This window comes from Acartia tonsa, chromosome 1 (genome assembly GCF_053477335.1).
Source record: "Acartia tonsa isolate MP-2025a chromosome 1, ASM5347733v1, whole genome shotgun sequence".
Classification (NCBI taxonomy): Eukaryota; Metazoa; Arthropoda; class Copepoda; order Calanoida; family Acartiidae; genus Acartia; species Acartia tonsa.
This window is the reverse complement of record NC_137260.1, coordinates 9,168,666-9,195,572: the sequence shown is the minus strand read 5'-3', so window position 1 is coordinate 9,195,572 and position 26,907 is coordinate 9,168,666. Positions and strand designations below refer to the sequence as shown.

Sequence of the window (26,907 nt, the reverse complement as noted above, 5' to 3'; positions counted from 1 at the left end):
TACATCAATTTATCGGGCATTGTCTTGTCCATTTAGATCCCTGGAAATGTGTACTTATTTTAACTTATTAATAACCGACTATCTTTTTAGTTGTGCAGCTATATATTTATAACTAGGGTTTTTTCCTACTGTCCATTAGTCAACTACCATTAAGAGTTTTATCTAGCAATATTAATATTATGCCTTTTTCCAATCCATACGTCTAAGTAAGTTAGCAGAAAACTCTTATTTTAGCTTTACTATAGCTGGAAGAATAGTTCTTTCAGTTTTTTTTAAAGTAATCCTTTTCATTTCAAAAAAGATATCAGTTTTCATGAAATCTTGTGAATATTTCTGATAAGCTACCAATGCATATGGCCAAAATTGAAAGGATATAAAGGGATAAGACAATGGTCGATAAATTGATGTATATCAAATGATGATACACAAAATTATCCCTTCTTTAGATAAAATTAGTGGTTAAAACGTTTAAACACTCAACTTAATGAACTAATCAATCAAAGTTGTAAAGCCAAACAATAAGAAAACTTTGGGGATTGTGTAATAAACAACCTATTGTTCCCTCTCTCTCTGTCATAATTGTCACAGAACAAAATATTTTATTAAAAAAATGTTGTAAAGCTGTATAAAATGTGCCAGGATGAACGTGAGTGTACCCAAGTCAGGTTTAGACTTTCATGAGCTGGCCAGAGGAGGCGACAGGAACTGGCAATTCCATCAAATAAATTGGAATAATTTTTCCAGTATCGCTTAAAAACCGATTAATACCCGGTGGATTTGAACTGGTTCTCAGCAATACTGAAAATGAAAAAAATGTGTATAGCATCGTATTACATCCAATTTTCTACGAATATAAAAATTTAAAATATTATTAACCTTACTATCCTGTTATATAAAGAAGTAAGCTTTTCTTGGTCTGTAGCCAAGAATATCGCTAACCGCTAAACTGATATGGTTCTCCTTTACAGTGAAGCTTATCCCTTCGAATATAGTGCCTCTGGATGCTAGGGGCACAACCGCTAGTTTTATATAATAGGATAGTTTTTCTATACCTATTATTTTATATTTATGAATATGCCATATTTGTAGAAATTATTCTTTTTCTTTCCTTGTGAATATTGAGTGGGATCCTTTTTTTTTATATATATTCTGGTGTGCAAATGTATAGAGAACAAGGAAATATTCGGCTCTTAATGATTCACAAAGAAATATGCGCTGCTAACCCAAAAAATATCTTTTGTGGGTCCTACTGTAGTTTTTCTTAGTTCTATTTTATTTTTATGAATATGCCATGTTATGTAGAAATTATTCTTGTTCTTTCCTTGTGAATATTGAGTGGGATCCTCTCCATCTTACTAAACCATCTTCCAGGTATACTTTGTAGTTTGTACTCGTCGACGGAAAGGTGAAAGGTTCGAATATCGGGCCGACACTGTGTCATAACTAAAGATGATAGGAATGTTTCCTACTGCTACCAAATAAGATGCGTGACATTAATTGTTAGAGTAGGGGAAATGCATTTCCCCAAAACAAGCGTAGCTCATTGCAAAATAATGGCACAGTTAGGACTTTCAGACAAGGGTCGTGCAATCAAAGAGTTTGTTGCCTCTTGGGTGTTACTTAACCTGATACCTCGGGTATTTGGACAAAAAAGGAGGAATGGCTCCCCTTATTTATCTTTGTGTGTTGGACCTGACGTTACATTGTCAAGGACAGCACCCTTGCCCTTTTGTGGTCGTTGATAATATAGTTAATACTTTGTATTTTTTGTACTGTAGATGGTCTACAAGACATCAGTCATTTAATCTGTAACTTTCAAAACAAAGTTTATTTTATTAAACTAAAAACAATTAAAAGTTCTTTGTGATAATAATATTTTCACCGTTGTAAAAAATTACTTATTTGTTTAGTTACACTGATATTGTACGTGATGTTTTGGCAGCTCATACCTTTAGGATTCTGGATACTCTAACACAAAGGTAAAACAATTTCCAGTATGGCTTCCAAACCTATTAATATTCGCTGGATTATTAAGATAAAAATCATAAGATTAATACCAGTTTTCTTAGCCCCGAAAAACCAAGCAAAACTGGTTTAACATTATAATTTATCATTTTTATATCTACAGAATACGAGGCGTTAAATAACTATCATAGTTATATAATAGTGGTGATGCTGAATAATTTACTTTACATAGGTCTTGTGTTGGTTTTAAGCCATTCTATTTCTAAATTTTAGCGATTTTTAATGCCCTTCTCAACCTCTTTAAATAAAGAGCCCCTAGAGGCTAGGGACGTAGCTGCTAGTATGTTATTATACTACTAGCGACTTCGCCCCTAGCCTCTAGGGGCTGTGCTCCAAGAGGTTTGATCAACCTAATTTTTCGTATTTTAGATTTAAAAAGAAAAATTAAAAAAAAAAAATTTTTTGGGGGGGTATTTTTCATTTTTTGGGGGGGTTGGGGGTGTCCCACCCCCCAAGAAAATAGCTCAAAACCATCACAGGACCAGTAGGTATATTCCCTGAAGAGTAGAGCCCAATCGGTTCAGTGGTTACTGAGATCTTAAGCTTCAGACGGACAGACAGACGGACAGACGGACAGACAGACAGACAGACATCGTTCTACTTTGTATTATAGATGTATTATCTGTCACTAAATTTACAAAAGTTTTTTAAACATGAGTATTTTAGTTTTTTCTTTGTTTAAAATATATTTATAATAATGTATTTAGTGGTGGTGTGTACTTTGTACAGATATTTTCAGAAATATATTTATATTAATATGTGCAACCTAAAAGGAAAGGCATTTTTTCCCCTCCCCTAACCTAAGAAATTGTACTTCCCCTCTAAACACACTTATGTACGCCTATGTATGTATTGCATGACTTATATGCATTACAATTAATATGTTGCTCCAAGTTCACATACAAATTCCATTTATAATTCCTATGTATTAACATGGAATAATATTTACAGGGTGCCCTATAAACATTTATAATTCCTGTGTATTAACATGGAATAATATTTACAGGGTGACCTATAAACATTTATAATTCCTGTGTATTAACATGGAATAATATTTACAGGGTGACCTATAAACATTTATAATTCCTGTGTATAAACATGGAATAGTATTTACAAGGTGTCCTATAAATATTTATAATTCCTGTGTATAAACATGGAATAATATTTACAGGGTGCCCTATGAACATTTATAATTCCTGTGTATAAACATGGAATAATATTTACAGGGTGTCCTATAAATATTTATAATTCCTGTGTATAAACATGGAATAATATTTACAGGGTGATCTATAAATATTTATAATTCCTGTGTATAAACATGGAATGATATTTAGAGGGTGATCTATAAATATTTATAATTCCTGTGTATAAACATGGAATAATATTTACAGGGTGTCCTATAAATATTTATAATTCCTGTGTATAAACATGGAATAATATTTACAGGGTGATCTATAAATATTTATAATTCCTGTGTATAAACATGGAATAATATTTACAGGGTGATCTATAAATATTTATAATTCCTATGCCCTATAAACATTTATAATTCCTGTGTATTAACATGGAATAATATTTACAGGGTGACCTATAAACATTTATAATTCCTGTGTATTAACATGGAATAATATTTACAGGGTGACCTATAAACATTTATAATTCCTGTGTATAAACATGGAATAGTATTTACAAGGTGTCCTATAAATATTTATAATTCCTGTGTATAAACATGGAATAATATTTACAGGGTGCCCTATGAACATTTATAATTCCTGTGTATAAACATGGAATAATATTTACAGGGTGTCCTATAAATATTTATAATTCCTGTGTATAAACATGGAATAATATTTACAGGGTGATCTATAAATATTTATAATTCCCGTGTATAAACATGGAATGATATTTAGAGGGTGCCCTATGAACATTTATAATTCCTGTGTATAAACATGGAATAATATCTACAGGGTGTCCTATAAATATTTATAATTCCTGTGTATAAACATAGAATAATATTTACAGGGTGTCCTATAAATATTTATATTTCCTGTGTATAAACATGGAATAATATTTACAGGGTGTCCTACAAATATTTATAATTCCTGTGTATAAACATGGAATAATATTTACAGGGTGATCTATAAATATTTATAATTCCTGTGTATAAACATGGAATAATATTTACAGGGTGATCTATAAATATTTATAATTCCTATGCCCTATAAACATTTATAATTCCTGTGTATTAACATGGAATAATATTTACAGGGTGACCTATAAACATTTATAATTCCTGTGTATTAACATGGAATAATATTTACAGGGTGACCTATAAACATTTATAATTCCTGTGTATAAACATGGAATAGTATTTACAAGGTGTCCTATAAATATTTATAATTCCTGTGTATAAACATGGAATAATATTTACAGGGTGCCCTATGAACATTTATAATTCCTGTGTATAAACATGGAATAATATTTACAGGGTGTCCTATAAATATTTATAATTCCTGTGTATAAACATGGAATAATATTTACAGGGTGATCTTTAAATATTTATAATTCCTGTGTATAAACATGGAATGATATTTAGAGGGTGCCCTATGAACATTTATAATTCCTGTGTATAAACATGGAATAATATCTACAGGGTGTCCTATAAATATTTATAATTCCTGTGTATAAACATAGAATAATATTTACAGGGTGTCCTATAAATATTTATAATTCCTGTGTATAAACATGGAATAATATTTACAGGGTGTCCTATAAATATTTATAATTCCTGTGTATAAACATGGAATAATATTTACAGGGTGATCTATAAATATTTATAATTCCTGTGTATAAACATGGAATAATATTTACAGGGTGATCTATAAATATTTATAATTCCTGTGTATAAACATGGAATAATATCTACAGGGTGTCCTATAAATATTTATAATTCCTGTGTATAAACATGGAATAATATTTACAGGGTGTCCTATAAATATTTATAATTCCTGTGTATAAACATGAAATAATATTTACAGGGTGACCTATAAATATTTATAATTCCTGTGTATAAACATGGAATAATATTTACAGGGTGTCCTATGAATATTTATAATTCCTGTGTATTAACATGGAATAATATTTACAGGGTGACCTATAAATATTTATAATTCCTGTGTACTAACATGGAATAATATTTAGAGGGTGACCTATAAACATTTATAATTCCTGTGTATAAACATGGAATAATATTTACAGGGTGTCCTATAAATATTTATAATTCCTGTGTATAAACATGGAATAATATTTACAGGGTGACCTATAAACATTAAAAATTCCTGTGTACTAACATGGAATAATATTTAGAGGGTGACCTATAAACATTTATAATTCCTGTGTATTAACATGGAATAATATTTACAGGGTGGCCTATAAATATTTATAATTCCTGTGTATAAACATGGAATAATATCTACAGGGTGTCCTATAAATATTTATAATTCCTGTGTATAAACATGGAATAATATCTACAGGGTGTCCTATAAATATTTATAATTCCTGTGTATAAACATGGAATAATATTTACAGGGTGACCTATAAACATTTATAATTCCTGTGTATAAACATGGAACAATATTTAGAGGGTGACCTATAAACATTTATAATTCCTGTGTATAAACATGGAATAATATTTACAGGGTGTCCTATAAATATTTATAATTCCTGTGTATAAACATGGAATAATATTTACAGGGTGTCCTATAAACATTTATAATTCCTGTGTATTGACATGGAATAATATTTATAGGGTGTCCCATGAACATTTATAATTCCTGTGTATTAACATGGAATAATAACAAATTGTTTGAGGCTGTCAAAAGCATTACAGATTTAGAGTGAAAAGTTATACAAAATATTTTTATTTTGTTTGGACACCCTGTAGATTACATACTTGTATATTATAAGTGTAACACGTTGATTACACTATATAATTATAATATTACATTTATAAGTTAATCATATAATATTAGAATAAAGTATAATAAACAATGAAATACACATTTTCAAACTTTTAAAAAAAGGATGTCCTTATTTAAGAAACCTTTGTTATTAATATAATTTTGGCAACTTATATAAAACAAACTAAAGTAAAAATTTTTGTTCAATAATATAAATATTTTATATAAAAGTTTTCTTCTCATTAAATAATTATAAATTTTAGTTTGCAATTTTTCATAGAAATATTTCTTGCGGAATTTTTTCAGCTTAATTATTTGTTTAATTGGCTAACTAATTAGTTATTTATAAAACCACAGTTTATATATTTTCAAGCTTTTTAAAATAATTGGCAAAAAATGTTGATATTGAAATTAAGAAAAAAGCTTGCTTTTCCCTTTGTTTTACCCCCATTGACAAAATCCTGTGCACACCACAGTTCCTCGTCTTGTTTGCTGCGCAGGTGTTTTATAATAAGGGGACAGCGGAAAGTGTCATGTGTAACGTCATAAATTACGTCTATTATCCATCTCTTCATTAGTTTTTTCCTTTCCCGCTTCTCCTCTCATCCTTCACTTTCATACGTATTTTTATGACGTCACATATGACACTTTCCGCTGTTCCAATAATAAGTCCGACTATGACTATGACAAACTATGAATCGACTGAGTAAAATTACTAGAATTCGCTATTATTCTTACTTTATTACACTACACTGTTCTTTTTTCTTAATTTGAGTTAATGATGGGCAATAATTTTTCTTCAAAAGTTTCTCGTAGATTATCACAATAAGTCTATAATAAATGATATTCTATTTTGGAAATGAAAGCAAAAGGATCATGGAAAGAAAACGAAGTAGCGGCTTTTGACGTATTTTTACAGTAGCTTATGATAGGTTATTTAAAGTTTGGTTAGGTTAGGTAAATGTTGATGATTGCCCCGCATGGTTAGACTCCCCGCAGAGGCTAGAAATAGGAGAAAAGCTACTGTGGGTGTGGAAATACGACGAAACCCGCTACTTCGTTTTCTTTCCATGATCCGGATATTATTTATATTTAGGTCAGGGAGAGATGTAGAACAGTTTTGTTTTGGCTCCACATACCTTCAGCTTAATCAAAATTACAGGTTAAGTTAAATGCTATTATATAAAGTAGAAAGTTCTTTTGTCTGTAGTAAAGGATCTTGCTAACCACTGAACCGACATGGTTCTCATTTACAGTAAATATTTTTATAGGTCCTGAGATGGTTTAAATCTATTTCATGTTTTGAGTCTGGGTATGGTTTCGAATATAGAGCTCCTAGATGCAAGGGGCGAAGCCGCTAGTTTATAATATAAAGTACTAACGTGTCTGTTAATCCGTCTGTCTAAATGTCGGTTTTCCTCTTTATCTGTTTGTTTGTCTGTCTATGCTATCTGTCTGTCTGTTTTTCTGCCTATCAGTTAGTCTGTCTTTTTTTTGCCTATGTTTGTTTGTCTTTCTATCAGTTTGTCTGTCTTTTTGTCTATGTCTGTTTACCTATCTCTCTGTCTGTTTGTCTGTCACTCTGTCTTTTTTCTGTCTGTTTGTTTCATTTATAAAAGCAACATTCATTTGTCTGTGCACTTCAGAGAAGCTTCTTACTTCTACTTAGGTACTATTTACCAGGGATCTAAGAGATAAGACAATGGCCAATAAATTCATGTACATTGTACATCTTCAATATTGGTTGAAACGTTTGGACACTTAACTTAATGAACCAATCAATCAAAATTATTTAAAACTTTCGGGACTAGTGTAATAAGCAGTCATATGTCCCTTCCCTCCATGAGATATTAACAAAGTACATTGGCACCGACCTAGAAATCAAAATTTATTAGAAGGTTGATTGAGCAAATTTTACTGTTCTTTTGTTTGTATCATATTTGACATGAAGTAAATTTTAATTGTAAAGGGAAACATGATTGATTTTATAATGTATTTCCTGAAATGACGTTTATTGTACACATTTATAAATATTTGCTGATTATATTTATTGCAAAATTATACATTTTATACGAAGCAAATAGAAATATAATACGTTCAATTTTGATAAAATATGATTTTAACAAAGCAGGCGACTGAATTTAATAATTTGGAGGATGCTAGAAATTCAAACACATTTTTTTTTTTAGGGGGGGGGGGTATTTATTTTGAATTTTTATTAGCAAGTATCCACAGTGGCGTGTACATTGTTTCACCAGGGGGTATGAAACCATGAAGGAGTGATAAAGGAGGTGGTAGGCGTTCCCAATTTCATTTTTAAGGGGGGTTTTGACGCCCCTACCGAATCCAATTAAAAATACACACAAAAACGCTTTCAAGTACTTTAGTAAAAGGATCTAAATGGATAAGACAATGACCGATAAATTGATGTACAATGTACATCCCCAATGGTTATACACAAAATTACCCTTTCTTTACATTAAAATTAGTGGTTGCAACGTTTGGACACTCAACTTAATGAACCAATCAATAAAAATTCAATGAAAATCATTAACTAATTATTTAACTTTGGGGACTAGTGTAATAAACAGCCCAATATCCCCTCCATCACTGACTTTATTCATGAATACTACTTTGTACTGGCTGTATTTCCAAATTTATTTACTTCTCATAATGGTTTCTAAATATTCTTAATTCATTTTTAGTGTTAAAATACTTTGTCTAATTATGCTTTCATCATTACTTTAAGTAAATTTAAATTAAAGTAAAATAATTAATCAAATTGATGATAAAGAACTGTTGTCGTATTTTAAAGCAGGGAGGAAGGGGATATAGACTTTTGATTACACTGGTACCCAAAGTTTTATACCCTCGTTTTCTTATTTGTGGCCTTAAACCTTTGGATTAGTTGGTTCTAATTAGTAGTGTTTAAACTTTTCAAAAAATAATTTTATTCTACGAAGTTTTAACTTGGTTTTCTGTCATTGGTAATGTATATTATTGTTCATTGACTTATCCCTTGAAATCCCTGAATATAAAGGTAAATTACAGGTTGCAGAATATGGAAATAAGTATACTAATGAAAGGGTATACTACATCCTAAGAAAGTTATAGTCAGATGGATTTTTATCAAGTGTGTTCTATAAAGCTTTGTTTCACTTAATCTGTATGTATGATTTTTAAAAAAAATATGTAAATCTTGTAGTTGGTTAAACTTTTATTTATCATAAAATTTGTACCTTGACGATAAAGGTTCTACATTGTGCAATTTATGAAGCATCATTAATTGCATCGTTTTAATTTTAATTTTAAGGTTTTTACAAAAGATGTGTTAAATAAAAAAGTACACCAGTGTAACTCTTCAAACTCAAAACATTAAGTTGGACCAATTTAGTAATCTCAGCTGTTACAATAAAAAATCAAAAAGTATATATTTACAGGATTATCATTTAATATTAATATTGATTCTAGACGATTGGAACGAATGGAGCCCCTGACATGGAGAAAGGAGAGTATTACCAACCAATGGGCAGGACCCAGGGGCCTTAGAAAGTCTTGTTGCAAGGTAGGTAGTAAGGAGAGTATTACCAACCAATGGGCAGGACCCAGGGGCCTTAGAAAGTCTTGCTGTAAGGTAGGAAGTATTTGTGGTATTTTTATTTTGTTTTATAGTTTTTAATACCATCTGAAAAAAATATTTGTGTTTGACTCCATTACTTTACAATTCTATAGAGCAGCCTGTTTGAATTTTTTCATAAATAAATATGAAGCGTATCCAAATTTATTTTATATTTTTTTCTATTAAAGTTATTCTAAATTTAATGCAAAAGGACTTTTCTTTAAAAATTTTCTTATTACTTATCATGTATGTTGGAATTATGTGTTATGGTGGAATTAAGGACTATCTGAACATGATTAATCTTATAAGGACTGTATTAATGAATATTTTAGTTATGTTGTATGGATAAGGGTTGTGGTGGATGTAAGGACTGTCTGTGAATATATTAATCTTATAAGGACTGTACTAATGAATATTTTAGTGGTGTATGTAAGGACTGCCTTAACATGATTAATATTATAAAGACTATAAAATTAATATTTTAGTTATGCTGTATGGATAAGGGTTGTGGTGGATGTAAGGACTGTCTGTGCAAACAAGGGCCAATCAGGAACTTTATATATTTATTATAAAATAATTATTAATCAAATGTTGCATGTTTATTTTTAGTAGCGAAGCTACTCTATAATTTGAAATGTCCGTCTGTCTGTTCGTCTGAAACGTTTTGGAGGATGCTCCTATAAAAGATAGAAGGCTGAAACTTCTTGTCAACATTCCCATCAATATGGAGCATAATTGGTCCTAGGGCAAACGCAGGATTCCCAAACGTCGGAATGGACAATCTTCGGAATGGAAACTATTCCTAACCTAACCAATTTTAAACTATCTTGTAGGATTTTAAATGTCTATCCCCTGCGGGGGTTTATTTGTATATTCAAATCTTAACCTAACTTAACCTGTATAGAAATACTTAATTAAATTAATATTTTCACACTCCTGCGTTTATCCACTCCGACGTTTGGGACTCCTGCGTTTGTCCTGGAACCGCATGATTAAGTATAAAACACCTATAGCAGTCGGACTGCTTTTAAGATTTTCTCTGCTCCAGCAAAAGATACACGGCTGAAACTTCTTGCCAATATTCCTATCTGTATGCTCCATAATTGGGTATTAAAATTTTTATGGTAATCTGACTGCTTTTACGCACCTTTTTAGCTGCTATTCTTTTTAAAACTTTAGACATAAACCTAAATTTTTTAAGTGTTCGTGATTTTATTTTTTTTTATATTTATTTGCATATATCTCTCTTTCTTTTCTTTGTTATGATAACAGCTAACTTGCTCTATAACTCACTTTGTCTGTTTGTTAATTTTATAGTAGATTTTGTGCTTCGCAACATGAGGATGGATGTTGTCATCCTTGTTTGAAAATATTTAAACTTGACTAAAATCTCATCAACAAAGTATAGAATCATTAAATGCTAAATTACAAATTATATCAATATATAATCAAATTAAAGAGGAGGCTATGATGGAATGGTCGTGCTTACTGCCTTAACAAAGTAAGTAATTTATAAAGTAAAAGCAAGGGGGGGGGGGCTGGGGTTATATAACTGTATGTTCAAGGGGTGGGGTGGGGGTGGGGGGGGGGGGAGACTTTCAATTGGATCTTTGAATATCCAAAAGCATCGAAAATATTAACACAGCCAAGTCGCAACATATAAAAAATATTTGTTATTGGTTGTGGAGTAGGATTGCAATATAAAAAGGTGTTTAAGGTACTAAAATTAAGTAGGTTAATGTAAAAGTAGTTTTCTATTATTACTATAATGCAAAATATCATATTATCTACAAAATACAGTAAAGACAATGAAAAGTATTCTCACAAAATAAGAATAAATATGGATTCTACCACAATTCTATTGATATTCGCTGGTATTGGAGTATACAGCCTTTTAATTGCACAACCTTTATGCGGTTTGCTTGAGCCCTGAAAACCTCCCCAATTATTTTTCCTATAGGGGGGGGGGGGGGGATAGGTAATATAATTAGCACCCAACTAAAATTTTTATAAAACAACCACCAAAAAAATAATTCTACCTCGGGAGTAAAAATTAAAAACATTGTTCCCCATGATATTTTTCTGTGTCCTAGATATATATCGAGAGAGAAATGAGGAAGAAATTTGATCTATGAGAACAAACATATCATATTTATACTTTATCAGGGATACAGGATACAGATATAGATTATATATTTGATCTATGTGTACAAACATAACATATTTGTACTTTATCAGGGATACAGGATACAGATATAGATTATATATTTGATCTATGTGTACAAACATAACATATTTGTACTTTATCAGGGATACAGGATACAGATATAGATTATATATTTGATCTATGTGTAAATATATATCATATTTATACTTTATCAGGGACACAGGATACAGATATAGATTATATATTTGATCTATGTGTACAAACATAACATATTTGTACTTTATCAGGGATACAGGATACAGATATAGATTATATATTTGATCTATGTGTACAAACATATCATATTTGTACTTTATCAGGGATACAGGATACAGATATAGATTATATATTTGATCTATGTGTACAAACATATTATATTTATACTTTATCAGGGATACAGGATACAGATATAGATTATATATTTAATCTAGGTGTACAAACATATTATATTTATACTTTATCAGGGATACAGGATACAGATATAGATTATATATTTGATCTATGTGTACAAACATATCATATTTATACTTTATCAGGGATACATGATACAGATATAGATTATATATTTGATCTATGTGAACAAACATATTATATTTATACTTTATCAAGGATACAGGATACAGATATAGATTATATATTTGATCTATGTGAACAAACATATTATATTTATACTTTATCAAGGATACAGGATACAGATATAGATTATATATTTGATCTATGTGTACAAACATATCATATTTGTACTTTATCAGGGATACAGGATACAGATATAGATTATATATTTGATCTATGTGTACAAACATATTATATTTATACTTTATCAGGGATACAGGATACAGATATAGATTATATATTTAATCTAGGTGTACAAACATATCATATTTGTACTTTATCAGGGATACAGGATACAGATATAGATTATATATTTGATCTAGGATTACAAACATATAATAATTATACTTTATCAGGAATACAGGGATAGAATATGGAAGATAAAAAAATATGGGATCAAGGAAAGAAAACAAAGTCATTCCTTAATTAGGACAGAAGTCACCTTCCTAGGAAGGACATAAGAAGCTTCCCTTATGTGAGAATTTGTTAGATGAAGGGCATAACTTGTCACCCTTAACAAAGATTTTGCAAGATGGAGGACATAAGTAGCCTCCCTTCATCACACAAAACCTAGCTTTTTGGTCCTTCACATAGCAAATTCTTGCAAAACATAGCATTTCTGTCCTTCACATAGCAAATTCTTGCAAATCATAGCAAATTCTTGCAAAACATAGCAAATTCTTGCAAAACATAGCAAATTCTTGCAAAACATAGCAAATTCTTGCAAAACACAGCAAATTCTTGCAAAACATAGCAAATTCTTGTAAAACATAGCAAATTCTTGCAAAACATAGCATTTCTGTCCTTCACATAGCAAATTCTTGCAAAACATAGCATTTCTGTCCTTCACATAGCAAATTCTTGCAAAACATAGCAAATTCTTGCAAAACATAGCAAATTTCTTGCAAAACATAGCAAATTCTTGCAAAACATAGCAAATTCTTGCAAAACACAGCAAATTCTTGCAAAACATAGCAAATTCTTGAAAAACATAGCAAATTCTTGCAAAACATAGCATTTTTGTCCTTCACATAACAAATTCTTGCAAAACATAGCATTTCTGTCCTTCACATAGCAAATTCTTGCAAAACATAGCAAATTCTTGCTAAACATAGCATTTCTGTCCTTCACATAGCAAATTCTTGCAAAACATATATATAAGGGTCCCAAACTCAAAACAGAGTTTCAGTGCTCTCCGACCACCCGTTCTTTGAGATATGGGCACCTGGTGTCCTTGGTACCCACGGTTAGATTTGGGAAATGGTTCGAATCCTTAAAAAATTCCAAAAAAGTCCAAAAAATTTTTGGACTTATTCATTTTTTTGCATGTCCACCTGGGTATTTTCTTCAAAAATTATATAAGGATTTGAACCATTTCCCAAATCTAACTGTGGGTACCAAGGACACCAGGTGCCCGTATCTCGAGAATGGGTGGTCTGAGAGCGCTGAAACTCTGTTTTTGAGTTTGGGACCTCTATATATATGTTTTGCAAGAATTTGCTATGTTTTGCAAGAATTTGCTATGTGAAGGACAGAAATGCTATGTTTTGCAAGAATTTGCTATGTTTTGCAAGAATTTGCTATGTGAAGGACAGAAATGCTATGTTTTGCAAGAATTTGCTATGTTTTTCAAGAATTTGCTATGTGAAGGACAGAAATGCTATGTTTTGCAAGAATTTGCTATGTTTTGCAAGAACTTGCTATGTGAAGGATAGAAATGCTATGTTTTGCAAGAATTTGCTATGTTTTGCAAGAACTTGCTATGTGAAGGACAGAAATGCTATGTTTTGCAAGAATTTGCTATGTTTTGCAAGAATTTGCTATGTTTTGAAAGAATTTGCTATGTGAAGGACAGAAATGCTATGTTTTGTGAGGTTTTGCTATGTGAAGGACAGAAGAGCTAAGTTTTGCAAGATGAAGGACATAAGCAGCCTTCCTAATGTAAGAATTTGTCACACAAAGGACATAAGTCACCTCCCTTATGTTAGATTTTGTTAGATGAAGGACATAAATAGCCTTCCTTAGACAAATTTCCAGTGACTTCTGTCCTAATTAGGAATGACTTTGTTTTCTTTCCATGATCCACAATATGAAATGCGTTTTAAAAGTAAAAGATGTCTATGTGATTCTCTGTTTGTACCAAAGGATCTAACTAACAGCTGAACCGATATGGTTCTCCTTTAAAATGTAGCTTCTCATTTTTACTTTTTCTTTCAAAGCTAGTTTTTAAAATGGGGGTAGGGGGTCGATTTTCCCCCTACACTCCACCCAAAGTGCCCATAGAGGTCTCTAGGGGCGTATCCGCCAGTAATAAACACAATTGCTTTGATAGGTACGTTATAATATGATGCGAGTAGAAAAAAAGGTAAAATAAATGGTAAAGAATAAACATTTTATTGTTTATTGTCATATTGAAATTAGTTTGTATTGAATTATTCATTCAACTATCTATCCTCAAACCCTGAAAAGGATTATGGTAAACAAATATTGCGCAATTTATATAATGAATGAATATTATGCATTTATTATAATAGGTCTAAATTCTCTATAACCCTAACCCCTAACTCATTTTTAAAAGCTAAGCTTTTCTATAATTCTCTGTACGTAACGGTTTAGAATAGTCCTATAGATTTTAAACTTTAGATGATGATTCCTGTAAAGATTACGTATGGTTTATATAGCGTAACAATTCTACAATAATTACAAGAAAGTCCGTATGTCCATTTAAAACAAGCTGATATAGAATAGTGATGTCTATTATTATCATTTATTAAATAGAAATAATCACTCGGATCATGGAAAGAAAACGAAGTAACGGGTTTCGTCGTATTTTCACATTGGTTTTTGATAGGTTATTTTAGGTTAGGTAAATGTTAATGATTGCCCCCCAGGGTTAGGAAATTGAACCCACAGAAATACGACGAAACCCGACGAAATACGACGAAACTTCCATGATCCTATACTTTAATAGTTGTATTTGTATTTAGAGATTCAGTGTCACGGTCAGTCAGCAACGGACAGACCACAGGAAAGTTCATCAAACTAAAAATTTTAACAGTTATAAATCTATCTCAATCATAGCATTTAAATTAGTAACTATATACTGCTGCTTCAAAACGAAATATATTTCAAAGGAAATAATCTTCATTATCAATAGCATCTGTAAAACTAAAAACAAAGATGAGAACATCCATAAGTAGCGAGTAAAAGGGTATCTTTTAAAAAACAGCACTTAAATAGTGCAAATATTTTAAATATCAAGATAGCATTACAGACCGAAGCACGGACGGACGAACTGATAGACATATAAAGTGATTCATAGAGTAGTTTATAAAAATAACACCTCTTTTTATACTTTAATGTGTTAAAGCCCCTTCACATTCCCCCCTTTAATCAAAAAAAGAATGTAGTTTGGAAATATGAATTTTTCACAATCGATGATCTTTGAACCAAACAAATGTTTTTCTTGACTTGATGAACATTTCTAACAGGAGATCCTGAAGATTTGAGCCTGGCATTGGAGTTCAGTCTCACTCTTCTTTTCATGGAGGTAAAACTTTATCAGCGCTTACCCTTAAAGTGCCAAGTAGAGCACTGCACACACTCATCCCTTATTTTAAATAAATTAAAAATATGAGTGAGGAAGGGTTCGTTTGTTTGTTTAAGTTTACCTAGCAGGATTAGGACACGGCATGTATAGGTCCTGCAGGATATATTCATAAAAAAACTTAACCCTTCCCCTTAATAGATAAGGGTGGGTTCAGTGCTCGATAGATTTCTTGGAAGCTTTGTAATAGTCAATTGGCAACGTTTCAGATTATTTTCAAATCATAATAGCTATTCTAAATTAATAACTATTAAAAAAAGAAAATCGTTAATCTATATGATTTTTGTAATTCATGAAGAGGGTGCCTAATGTTTCACTACCTTTGTCTTAAAGTCTTAAATAATAATATTTTTTTCTACTAGAATGATCTCCGAGCAGTTCATAGTGGCAGAGAAAAATTTACAACTGAACATAATCCTAAGGTTGGTACACATTTTTATAACTTTTGAAAATAATTAATTATCTCCTGATGGAATTTGTAGTCTTATAATTTTAGCAAATAATGCATGAATAATAGTTATTTATCTAAGCTGGATCTTTAAATCATCTTAGTGGTGAGCCAGATCTGGGTGCGCCGAATTTCAGCCAATCACAGCGCGGTATTTCATGAAAAGCTGTGCTCTCACTAAAATGATTTAAAGATCCAGCTCGTATCACATTATAAACACTTTTTCGCATATTCAAAAATTAAACATTGCAAAATAAATTTTTTGTTTTATGGCACTGGCAAGGTTTAATTTTTTCATACGACTGAGTCCCCTCGATGCCAATAATCCTATAAAAGTAACAGGATATCTGTGAGGTTTCTATCTTTTTGTCCATTGAAGGATCTCAGTGAGCAGATATAGTTCTCCTTTACAATGTTGCTTCTCATAAGGTCATAGAAGGGTTTATAAATATTTTTTTGGAAGGGTACCACCACACTCCAAAGATACCAAAAAAAGTTGAAAGTTTTATCTTTGTATTGATTATTATTATTTATATTTAGTTAGGAAAACTAAAGAAATATCCTGGATATTGTGTCTATATGGCTTATAGATTGGATAGAAGTACAAGATCCTCTTCAGATATAGGTAAGACCTCTTAAACGATTTGGAATATAACAGGATGTCTGTGATCTATTCACTGTAATGGCATGCAATATTCTAACGCCTTCCATAGGATATTAGATAAGGTAATGTCCAATAGGCAAAACATAACCTTTATTCAGAAGTCTTACTGTGTATGGTTGCTGTTTATGGGCCGAGGCATTATCCCTACTCTAAAGATTTATGTTGCGCACCTGACAAATGAGCAGTAGGAACCATTTCTAACGTCTCTAGTATGACACGATGTAGACCAGAACCTGTCACCATATTTGAATCATTTTAAAATTGAAATGAAAAAAAAACATGCGTTCGTAACAAAATGTGTACACAATTTCAACCAATGAGATTAAATGTATGTACCGATGCGATTCTCCTATTGGCTCAATCAGACATTACCTCTCTTTCTTAGTACCTTTATTTGCGAAAGCTAGGATGTTGTATCCATTCTCCTAACACTTAAATACCCTTGGTAAAATCGTCTTCACGCCAAAGTTCAATATTAATTAAAAATATTAAAATTGATGTGTGATATTTGAGGAACAGTAGAGAATGGTGTGGACAGAGTAGTTCTGGAGACAAGAGATGGCAGAGATATAAAACAGGGACAGGGATAAAGTGTATCAAAACAATACAGCATAAATTTGTAATAATTAAACCACAAAAAAAAATGCTACATTGCATTGTAAATAAAAACATTTTAGCGCTTTCACACAATAGCCACTGATACTGATAAATAAATTGAAAATAGTTTTTGTTTGTTTGTTTGTTTATTACTTCAGGTCAGGTAAGGTTGGGTAGTGTTTGGTACTGGGTAGCAACGCGAGGTTATGACTTCGAGGGATTTATAGGATTTAGAGCCCCCTAAGGGGATAAGCACAGGTAAAATTGCTCAATTTACCCTTTGTATGAAAGCATCAATGTTTTGATTTTGTTTTATCTCTATCCTTGTCCTTGAAACTGCAGGATGCTCGGGAGGCCTCCATGGATGGAGTGGCAGACCTGGACCTGGAGGATCTGGACATACAGGATCCAGATTATCAGGAGAATGTGAGGAATGTTCTGGAGGTAAGATTTCTTAAACTTAGTCACTGTTATTGCACAGGGATTTAACGGGAAAAGACAATGGCCGATAAATTGATGTACATCCCCATTGATTATTCACAAAATTACTCCTTTTGTAGATTACAATTAGTTGTTGAAACGTTTGGATACTTTACTAAATGAAGCACCTGATTAAAATTCAAAAAAAAGTTCCAAGGTTTTAAAGCCAACGAGTAAGATAACGTTATTAAAGGCTTTGGGGACTAGTGTAATAAACAGCCCTTAATACATTTAAAAACCTGAGGGATGGCATGCTCACAATAGAATTTATTCAATAATTATGGATGTCAGACTCAGATAGTATTACATTTTCAATGTGTTTTCTAGGAACTAGAAGAAAGAAACCCAGAAAGAAGAATAGGTCATCTAGAGACGGTAAAATTCTTGTAGATTTCTTATTTGGGGGAAAATTTCCTTCCTAAATATAAAAGTAACAGGATGTATGTATGTGTGTTTAAGATTGCTATAGGGTTAATAATTTCTGGTAATTTAAATCTAAAGCCAATGTTAACAGATTTAAACTTAATTATCAAAAATTTTTTCAACTTTTTAAACTTAAATAAACCGAATTTTTATAACAATGTTCATATCTAGTGTAAATCTATTAGAAAGTAAACAAAAATAATTTTGCTTCATGATTTCTTTAATCATTAAATTCATATCCTAGGAAAACAGTGAGTTGAAAGAAAGAATTTCAAAACTGGAACACAGTAGAAATTGGATGGAGGTAAGTTTATACCTTAATATGCTTGTTCATTAAAATCTGTAAAATGCTCAACAAATAATTATCGTTTTTAGAGTAGGAAACCTTATAGTGTAATTTTTCTTTTTTGTACATTTCTTTAAAAAATCCTAAAAAAAAGGTTGCGTGATTTTTAAAATAAAATAAATGTACTAATCTACTACAAAATTATTTATTTAGGAAAGATTTCTAGCTTTGGAAGCAAGATTTTCCAAAGAAAAGAATAATAATACTGGATCCCCAACCAAACCAAGCCTAGAAAATCCGCCATTTGAAACTAAGAAGAAATAGATGTTTTAAAATGTCGTCTTAGACATAAGATTTTGGCTTTTAATTTTTGAATTATATTAGAATTAGGTTTATTAAGTAGCTGCGCTAATTAATTTAGACTTTTATGGCTCTTTATTGATGTTAGATGTATTATACTTTTTAAAAATCTTATAAGAATATTTATTTCTAAAAGATATACCTATTTAATGTTAGAAATAACAATTCAATTTAAGAAATAGTCGTATATTTATATTGTAACAAGGACGATAAGGTCTATTTGTAGCGAAGTTCATCTAAGTATTAAGCTTTGCATAAGTCCATACGTTCAAATAGATGGAGTTTGAAAGCTAAAGGGGAAGAATAATGAAAAAGATATCAAATGAAATATATAATACAGAAAGGTTTTTAGTTAAAAATTTGAATAATTATAAATAATTAATTGGGAAAAAGTGAACCGAGCAGAATTCCGAATATATTGCACATGGATTTGAACTCTTACAGAGTAGCTTTGCTAATAAAAATGTTAAAAAAGCCAATTTTTAAAATTAACGCAACTTGATAGTAAAATAGAAATTTTCCTTGCATATTGCATATTATGTAAATGTTATTTTTAAAAAGTTTTAAATCCCATAACTTGATATTGATTAAAAGTGGGAATGATAGCTGAACAAAAGTGTAAAGTAGATGCGATACAAATAAATCCTATTATATAAATTAGTAATGTTTTTGATATTGTCTAAAGCTTAAGATCTCAATAACAACTGAACTGATTGAGTACTTTCTTTGGGGAAAACTTCACATTGGTCATGCGATGGTTTTAGGCCATTCTATTTAAAGATTTACGTCTTGCGATGGTTTTAAGCTATTTTTCTAGCCCCTGTTTGCCTTTTTCGAATACAGACCCCTAGAGGCTAGAGGCGCAGCAGCTAGTATGTAATATTGTATAATGAAATCTTTCATATTACTGCGTAATAATTTTTATGTGTGTAAATTGAAACTTTTTTTTGTCTGTATTATACTATATTCTCTTTTTTTCAAAGAATTATTAAAGCTTATTAATCACAATAAAAGATATGAAATTTAGTTTTTATTATTTTTAAGAGTTTTACATTTACATTTATATTTTTTATTTTAAGTTTAGTTACAATGCCAGAATAACGTGAACATTATATCAGATGTTTTGCATAGAGCACTAGAAAGATTATCGTAAATATTGTTGTATGTTTTCATTGGAGGATTTTTTCTCAATGTTTTTTTCAGTTCGGAGATTTTGTTCTCTCATTGTTTTTGAACACATTGAAAAAAAACATTGAAAATATAGAAAAAGATTGAAAAACTTAAAAAACATTGAAAACATAATTTTAATGGGCATCGATAAAACTTTCTGGTGCTTGTAAAAATGTTAATATTTCCTCTAGTAACAAAAAGACAAAGGTAAAAAAAATCGCAGCTACTTGCGTAGCCGTGGCCGATGTTTTGATTAGTAGTTGGAACATGACCTCATATTTTTCATGCAGGCCAACCAATCTTAATTATTAACACAGCATGAAAGGTGCCTATAGTCAAGAAAGAAGGCGACATTGGGCTAACATTTTCCTATTCGTTGGCTTTACAACTTTGGGTACTTTTATAGTATTTTGTTTGTCTTTTAATTAAGTTGAGTGTCCAAACCTTTCAACCACTCATTGTAATCTACAGAAGGGGTAATTTTGTGTATCATCATTGTGGATATACATAAATGTATCGGCCATTGTCTTATCCCTTTAGAATCCTGGCCTCTAGTGGCATGGTGTGAATACAAGGTCAACTTTCATTAGAAATATTATCAATAATCTTTAAAAGGTGCCTTAACAAAACAACAATTTTTTTATCATAATATCAAATCTTATACTGTAGTAGGTCTGTGCGTCCGTGTATTACAGTTACTTAAATAATGATAATTGAATATAAGTGAATTTTAGAAGAAAAAAAATTACAGAAAAGTTTATTTTAATTATTAACTGAATATATTCTCTAATATATTAATCTTAATTGATTTTCATTCTTTTTAAGGGGATTTAATGGGGGAAATTGGGGACAGAAAAAAAGCCTATAAATCCATTCCAAGGATTAAAACTAAAAATAAAATAGCCTTTAACCATAACAAGAACCATGTAAAGCTTCCCTAAAGTGGAGATCTCAATCGGTTAATTAATTATCGAAATCTTAAGCTACAGATAAATATTCCGCACTAATTTATATTATAGAAAAACTTCACAAACAATATAAAATGTTAGTTCTTGAACCTTTATTTACTTAAATGTACGAACACTAATCTTAAGACAATAAGTCAATGTAGGGGGCTTCTAAATTGAAGTTTTCTAATCCTTTGTTCTTCTAGAGGTCATTCAATATTCCATACCTCTCTACGATAATCAATTCATTATTGATATCTTCACACTATTTATCATTGTCCATTCATTACATATACTAGCGGCTGCGCTCCTAGCATATAAGTGTTCTGTATTTGAATGGGAAAGGAAGGACAGTCCCCAAACTTTTTCTTATTCATTGACTCGGCAACTTTTGGTAACATGATTTTGAATTTTGATTTGTTGGTGAATTATGTTGAGGACCTAAACGTTTCTACAACTAATTGCATTCTACAGAAGGGGTGATTTTGTGTATCATATTTGGGGATTACATCAATTTATCGGCCATTGTCTTATCCCTGATATCTGTATGTAATTACACCTAACCTAACCTAACTCATTCATATCGTGTCATAATCAATTAAAATATTTAATATACCAAACTTATCAAGAAAAGGGACAAGTATTATGAAAACAATGATAAAAACATCCATAAGAAATGAAACAGAAATAACATGGATGGACAAACGGACAAAGTGAATTATAGAGCAGATGTTCAGTTGTCATAAGAAAAAGATAGAGAGAATTGGCAATAAATTCCTTTAGAAATCACTATATCTCAATCTCTTGTAAATTGTATACTTGATACTCATTAGTACATTGAACAATTGTCAAAAATTTTAGCTGTTATAACTTATATATCTTATGTAGCAGCTGAGAAAATTATATTTCCGTATAGCGTTCTGTACGGACACACAAAAGTAAAGTATAGATTTATTTTATTTTAATTCAAACTAATAATTTTATATTTCTTTTAATTTAAACATTAACTCTCTTGGTTTACTCTTTTTAGAATAAATGTCTTTTATATTTCAGAAATTATTAAATGGTTTAATAGCAACCATCAAAACCACAAGAAGGCCCCCGTAATATTATGTGAAAGTGTTATTTGTAAGGCATATAAATTGGATATTGCATAGAAAAATTGGATATACGTGTTTTTTCTCATTTGTAAATAAAAGTTCTTGGTTGAAAAGTTTAAACCAGCTAATCACGAAAGTACACAACGAATGAGAGAACTTGTTTATGAAACTTTGGGTACCAGTAAAATTAGCAGTCTTATGTCCCCTACGTCCATGCTTTCTGTCAAGCCATTTTCAAGATCTTAAACAACACAAATCTAACTTTTTGTTGTAATACAAAGTCATATTTAAATGAAATTTAAAGTTAAAACTTTCAACGGAATTAATAAATCGATATTTCAAAAATCTTTTATTTGTGTTGACTATGTAATTTTGAATTAACAAGGATGATCATGTTTATAAGAAGAATTGATATATAAACAAAATATGATTAAGAAAAGAGCCACATTTTTATAGCAACCATTATTTATCATTAAATCATTGTATATTAAGTTATATTAAGTTTCAATGCTAAAAATAATCCAATAATTAAATATAGACAAGTGCCTCGTTCGAACAGACAATGGATTTATTTTAATTGGATCTTACACCAGAATATTATGTACCTTGATAAAATAAAACTCGCAGTGGGCTAAAAATCAAACAAAAAAATTCACCCCTTTTACCCATCCCCTCCCCTCCTCCTGGATAAGCGAACTGATGTAAATGATGTCCAGCCATGTTAGCACATAAATTGACTACAATTTATTCCCTACTATAATTTCCACGTATATTCTTTATCCATAGGACAGACAATAGTTTTAGAGTAGCTTCGCTGGGAATATTGCAATAAAGCTATAAATATGCAATACATATAAACAGAGAGAATGATTCAGAAATGTATGGAAAAGTAAAAAAGTTAAAATTAAAAAGTATTTAGAATACATAGAAAGGACTGCTAAGCCAAACATTTAACCCGCGGCCGTGGCTCAACAAGAAGCGCATATGCTCGTCGTCGGGAAGATGATAAGTTCGAATCTCGGTCCGACTTTGGTTTCCTTCTGCTCCTATGTTAGGTGCGCGACATAAATAGTAAGAATAGGTAGAAAGTCTTGACCCATAAACAGGCACAACTCATTACTATGCACTGCACAGTTAGGACATCTTAGACAAATGTCGTGCTATCAAAGGGTTAGTTGTCTGTTGGATGTTACTTAACCTAATATAAATTAGTGGGTGTTAGAATCTTACATCCAATTAAAAGTGGATGATGCCCTTGGGTTCTCAAGCTGATCGCTTGAAATCGAAGGAGAATCTCGCTCCAATTAGGTAATAGTAAAATTCAGGCATGTCGATAATATGTCAACTATTGAAATTAAACTTTCCAAAAATGTTTCGAAAGTTCACCTAACATTCTCCATTTTCCTGTATCCCTGGCCGACTGGTCCCAATCAATTACATTTAATTCTGGTTAGATGATTCAATTTTTACACAATTATGGAATTTACATCCAACAATAGGCCTTCACTTGCGGTGCTCGGACGAACCAGTCAAAATCATATGATATTTAGCGAATAAAATTTTTTTGGCAAATATTTTGTGTTACTTAGCATCTCTAAAACAGCTAAAGCGATTTTACGTCTTAAAATTTCAACTTTTAAAGTGCTCATAACTAAAGTTTTATCGTTATTCCTGATTTGCCTGTTATTTACGACGTTGATAATATGACAAATGTAGTCGTTACATATAAAACCTTTTCAAGTATGGGTTCGAACCCGATTTAGAACCGGTTCTCAGCCATACTGAAAATCGTAAAATTATTACCAGTTTTGTCAACCCGGGCATACGGCCACTTATTATGTCTGTATTCTTTTTAAAAGCGAAGCTATTCTATAAGTAGGGTCAGTCCGTACGTCCGCTAGTCCGTACGTAGGGGATAGTTCTTTTCGTTAATTTAGGCATGTTAGAATTATCCTATCGATTTCAAACTTTGCATGATAATTCCTATAGCAGTTAGGTACGAGTTAGAAAGCAAAGCAACTCTATAATCGTTACCAGAAAGTCCGTACGTCCATTTTAAACAAGTTGATTTTTAACTTTTTTAAAATCAAATTATAAAAATAAAAATTATCCAATTGGTCTGATTTTTTGAATACTGATTCCTAGGACAACAAAGTACATTGTTATAAGCGAATCATCTCTATAATCGAGTCCTTAAACAATATCCTATATTTAAGCAGTTTTTCATCAGATTTACTTAAAATTTTGTTTCGTTCGACTTTTATACATTTATATTCTGATTATTCAGTTCTGACTGTCCTAACGTTTCAGAGCTTTGCTTTTATGGATGTTGTCATCCTAGTTTTCATAAAGATAAAGGCTAAACAAGAGTAAAAATACCTGCATAAGCTAGTATATATCTATAACGTATAAACACCTTTGAAATTTGGGGGAGGGGCAAATTTAAAAATCTTGTACTTATACCCAGTGGCGTGCGAACCGAAGGGGGCGTTTGGGGCAATCGCCCCCCCCTAGCGACCAAAACGCCCCCCCCTGCCCCCCCCTAGCGACCGCCCCCCCTGCCCCCCCCTAAATGTTGAAAAATGCCCCGTTTTGCCCCCCCCTGGTAAACAAAAATGCCCCTTTTTGCCCCCTACCCTACAAAAAGCAAAACTCTCCCAATTTCCAAAAAAAAAGATCAAGAAATACTCAACAAAAAAAAATTTTTGGCGCTTCGCGCCAAACAGACAGTTACTATTCATTTAACCTTAATAGGAAGTATCTTTTTTTGTATAATATAAACTTTTTACCAAAGAAATTTTGTACATCCCCAATGATGATACACAAAATTACCCTTTATATAGATTACAATTAGTGGATGAAACGTATGGAAACTCAACTTAATTAACCAACCAATCAATATTCCATTTAAGTCCCAAAAGATGTTGAGCTAACGAATAAGAAAATGTTTATATGAAATATTGGGGACTAGTGTAATAAAAAGCCCAAAACACCTTCCCTCCTCCCTGCATATTTGAAGAAAAAAATTTGCGCTTCGCCCCCTTCCAATTGGTTTCTGCTTTTTATCACATTGTATAAAAACATTTGTAAAAATCAAATATTTAATCAAAAAGTTATTTAAATAAAAATGAAACAGCGTTGATATTTATCTAAGCCTTTTTTTCAACATTGTATGTCTGTCTAAATTAATAACTATATATGATGTCATATGATGTTCAGGATAAGTTTATGATTTTTTTGTGTACATACCCTTACAAAAAGACATGTTTTTTTATGGCAATTTTCATTAAAGAGCCTTAAAACTAACTACACTCTATATTCCTAACTTGTTAAAATACGTCACTCTTGTTGTAGTTAATTGATTTTAGTTCAAAGAGGAAATAAATATTTTTCGGTGCGCTTTGCACACTGCCCTAATAAATCCTTGAAAACACCACTTCATGAAAAATTGACATATTGTTAAATTGCCATTTAAAGAGGGTAGGATATGTTGATATAACTTTTTATCTTCTCTATAATAACTATGGCTGTCAGTTTGTAATGCTAATGGGGAAATGTAATTTTCTTAACTGCAATTAAAGATAGAAGGCTAAAACTTAATGTTAACACTCCCAACATTATGGAGTATAATTAAATATTAGAAATTTCTGGAGGTCGGACTGCTTTTTAGGACGTTTTTGGCAATTTTGTATCTTTCACAATTCCCCCATTGTTTGGTCCAATTCACAAAATTTTTGTAGCTAAGGGTATCAAAATCAAATTTCGGGTATAGTCCCTTTGTGACATTGCCTCTTAATTTCTTCATATTTTCACAGTAGCTTTTCCCCTATTTATAGCCCCTGTGGGGCCAATTGCCTAACCTTGCGGGAAAATTACCTAACCTAACTTAACCTATAATAAACTATTAAAAGCTACTATGAAAATACAACGAAATGCCCCTGAAGAGGCGTTGCCACAAAAGAGACTATACCCCAAAGTTTTCCATATTTCTAAGAGATTTTCATATCTGTAGATGAAAGGACAAGTATTTTTTTTATATTTTTTACAAAGTTCTTTATATCTTTGGATTTTATAGCACAATAAATTTTTTTGTGGATTATAATATCAAAAAAATAAAATCTCTCGTTGTTCCGAGCATCTAGTATGTAATTTACTTTGACTGTCATCACACAACATACAAGAAAAAGGATTTGTGACTTTTTCTACCTAAAATATATATTTGTTTAAACTAATGCTCTTTAAATCTTCTTGTCTATATTCTTATTAATGATTTTTTGTGCTTTGCTACTTATAGATGTTGTCATCCTTGTTGTCATACAATAAAGAAATATTTAAAATCAGTTCTACATATTAGGTTTATTTTTGGTAAATTATTTCCAAAATGAGTGTTTTTATCTCCCCCCC

The 26,907-nt window shown here is 31.1% G+C and overlaps 4 protein-coding genes across 4 annotated transcripts in view; 3 read left to right on the top strand and 1 right to left on the bottom strand.

Annotated features, from left to right (window-relative positions):
- The window catches only part of LOC145312473 (uncharacterized), a 396,718-nt gene that overhangs the window by 129,242 nt on the left and 240,569 nt on the right, over positions 1-26,907 (bottom strand). The window lies entirely within an intron of this gene.
- LOC145323762 (uncharacterized) lies at positions 641-10,175 on the top strand. The gene is made up of 6 exons (XM_080166316.1): positions 641-702; positions 1,303-1,371; positions 1,911-1,979; positions 7,081-7,146; positions 9,456-9,618; positions 10,089-10,175. The coding sequence occupies exons 1-6, from the start codon at positions 641-643 to the stop codon at positions 10,173-10,175; spliced, it is 516 nt and encodes a 171-aa protein (XP_080022442.1).
- LOC145323699 (uncharacterized) lies at positions 11,067-17,730 on the top strand. Its single transcript, XM_080166198.1, has 6 exons — positions 11,067-11,104; positions 15,409-15,451; positions 15,915-15,971; positions 16,391-16,450; positions 17,017-17,101; positions 17,654-17,730. The coding sequence occupies exons 1-6, from the start codon at positions 11,079-11,081 to the stop codon at positions 17,728-17,730; spliced, it is 348 nt and encodes a 115-aa protein (XP_080022324.1). The 5' UTR covers positions 11,067-11,078.
- Positions 18,082-19,655, top strand: LOC145332119 (uncharacterized). Its single transcript, XM_080177066.1, has 4 exons — positions 18,082-18,181; positions 18,545-18,592; positions 18,885-18,944; positions 19,140-19,655. Exons 1-4 carry the CDS (start codon positions 18,098-18,100, stop codon positions 19,248-19,250), a joined length of 303 nt encoding a protein of 100 aa, XP_080033192.1. The 5' UTR covers positions 18,082-18,097; the 3' UTR covers positions 19,251-19,655.

What these genes read in the sequence shown, in the direction of transcription:
- LOC145323762 (XM_080166316.1), top strand. Translation starts at nt 641, where the DNA reads ATGAACGTGAGTGTACCCAAGTCAGGTTTAGACTTTCATGAGCTGGCC. An exon ending in CTGGCCAGAGGAGGCGACAG is followed by an intron (nt 703 to 1,302) that starts GAACTGGCAATT and finishes CATGTTATGTAG; the next exon opens with AAATTATTCTTGTTCTTTCC. An exon ending in CTTACTAAACCATCTTCCAG is followed by an intron (nt 1,372 to 1,910) that starts GTATACTTTGTA and finishes TTATTTGTTTAG; the next exon opens with TTACACTGATATTGTACGTG.
- LOC145323699 (XM_080166198.1), top strand. Translation starts at nt 11,079, where the DNA reads ATGGTCGTGCTTACTGCCTTAACAAA. An exon ending in CAACTGAACATAATCCTAAG is followed by an intron (nt 16,451 to 17,016) that starts GTTGGTACACAT and finishes ATTTATATTTAG; the next exon opens with TTAGGAAAACTAAAGAAATA. An exon ending in AAGATCCTCTTCAGATATAG is followed by an intron (nt 17,102 to 17,653) that starts GTAAGACCTCTT and finishes GTGATATTTGAG; the next exon opens with GAACAGTAGAGAATGGTGTG.
- LOC145332119 (XM_080177066.1), top strand. Translation starts at nt 18,098, where the DNA reads ATGGATGGAGTGGCAGACCTGGACCTGGAGGATCTGGACATACAGGAT. An exon ending in ATGTGAGGAATGTTCTGGAG is followed by an intron (nt 18,182 to 18,544) that starts GTAAGATTTCTT and finishes TGTGTTTTCTAG; the next exon opens with GAACTAGAAGAAAGAAACCC. An exon ending in ACAGTAGAAATTGGATGGAG is followed by an intron (nt 18,945 to 19,139) that starts GTAAGTTTATAC and finishes TTATTTATTTAG; the next exon opens with GAAAGATTTCTAGCTTTGGA.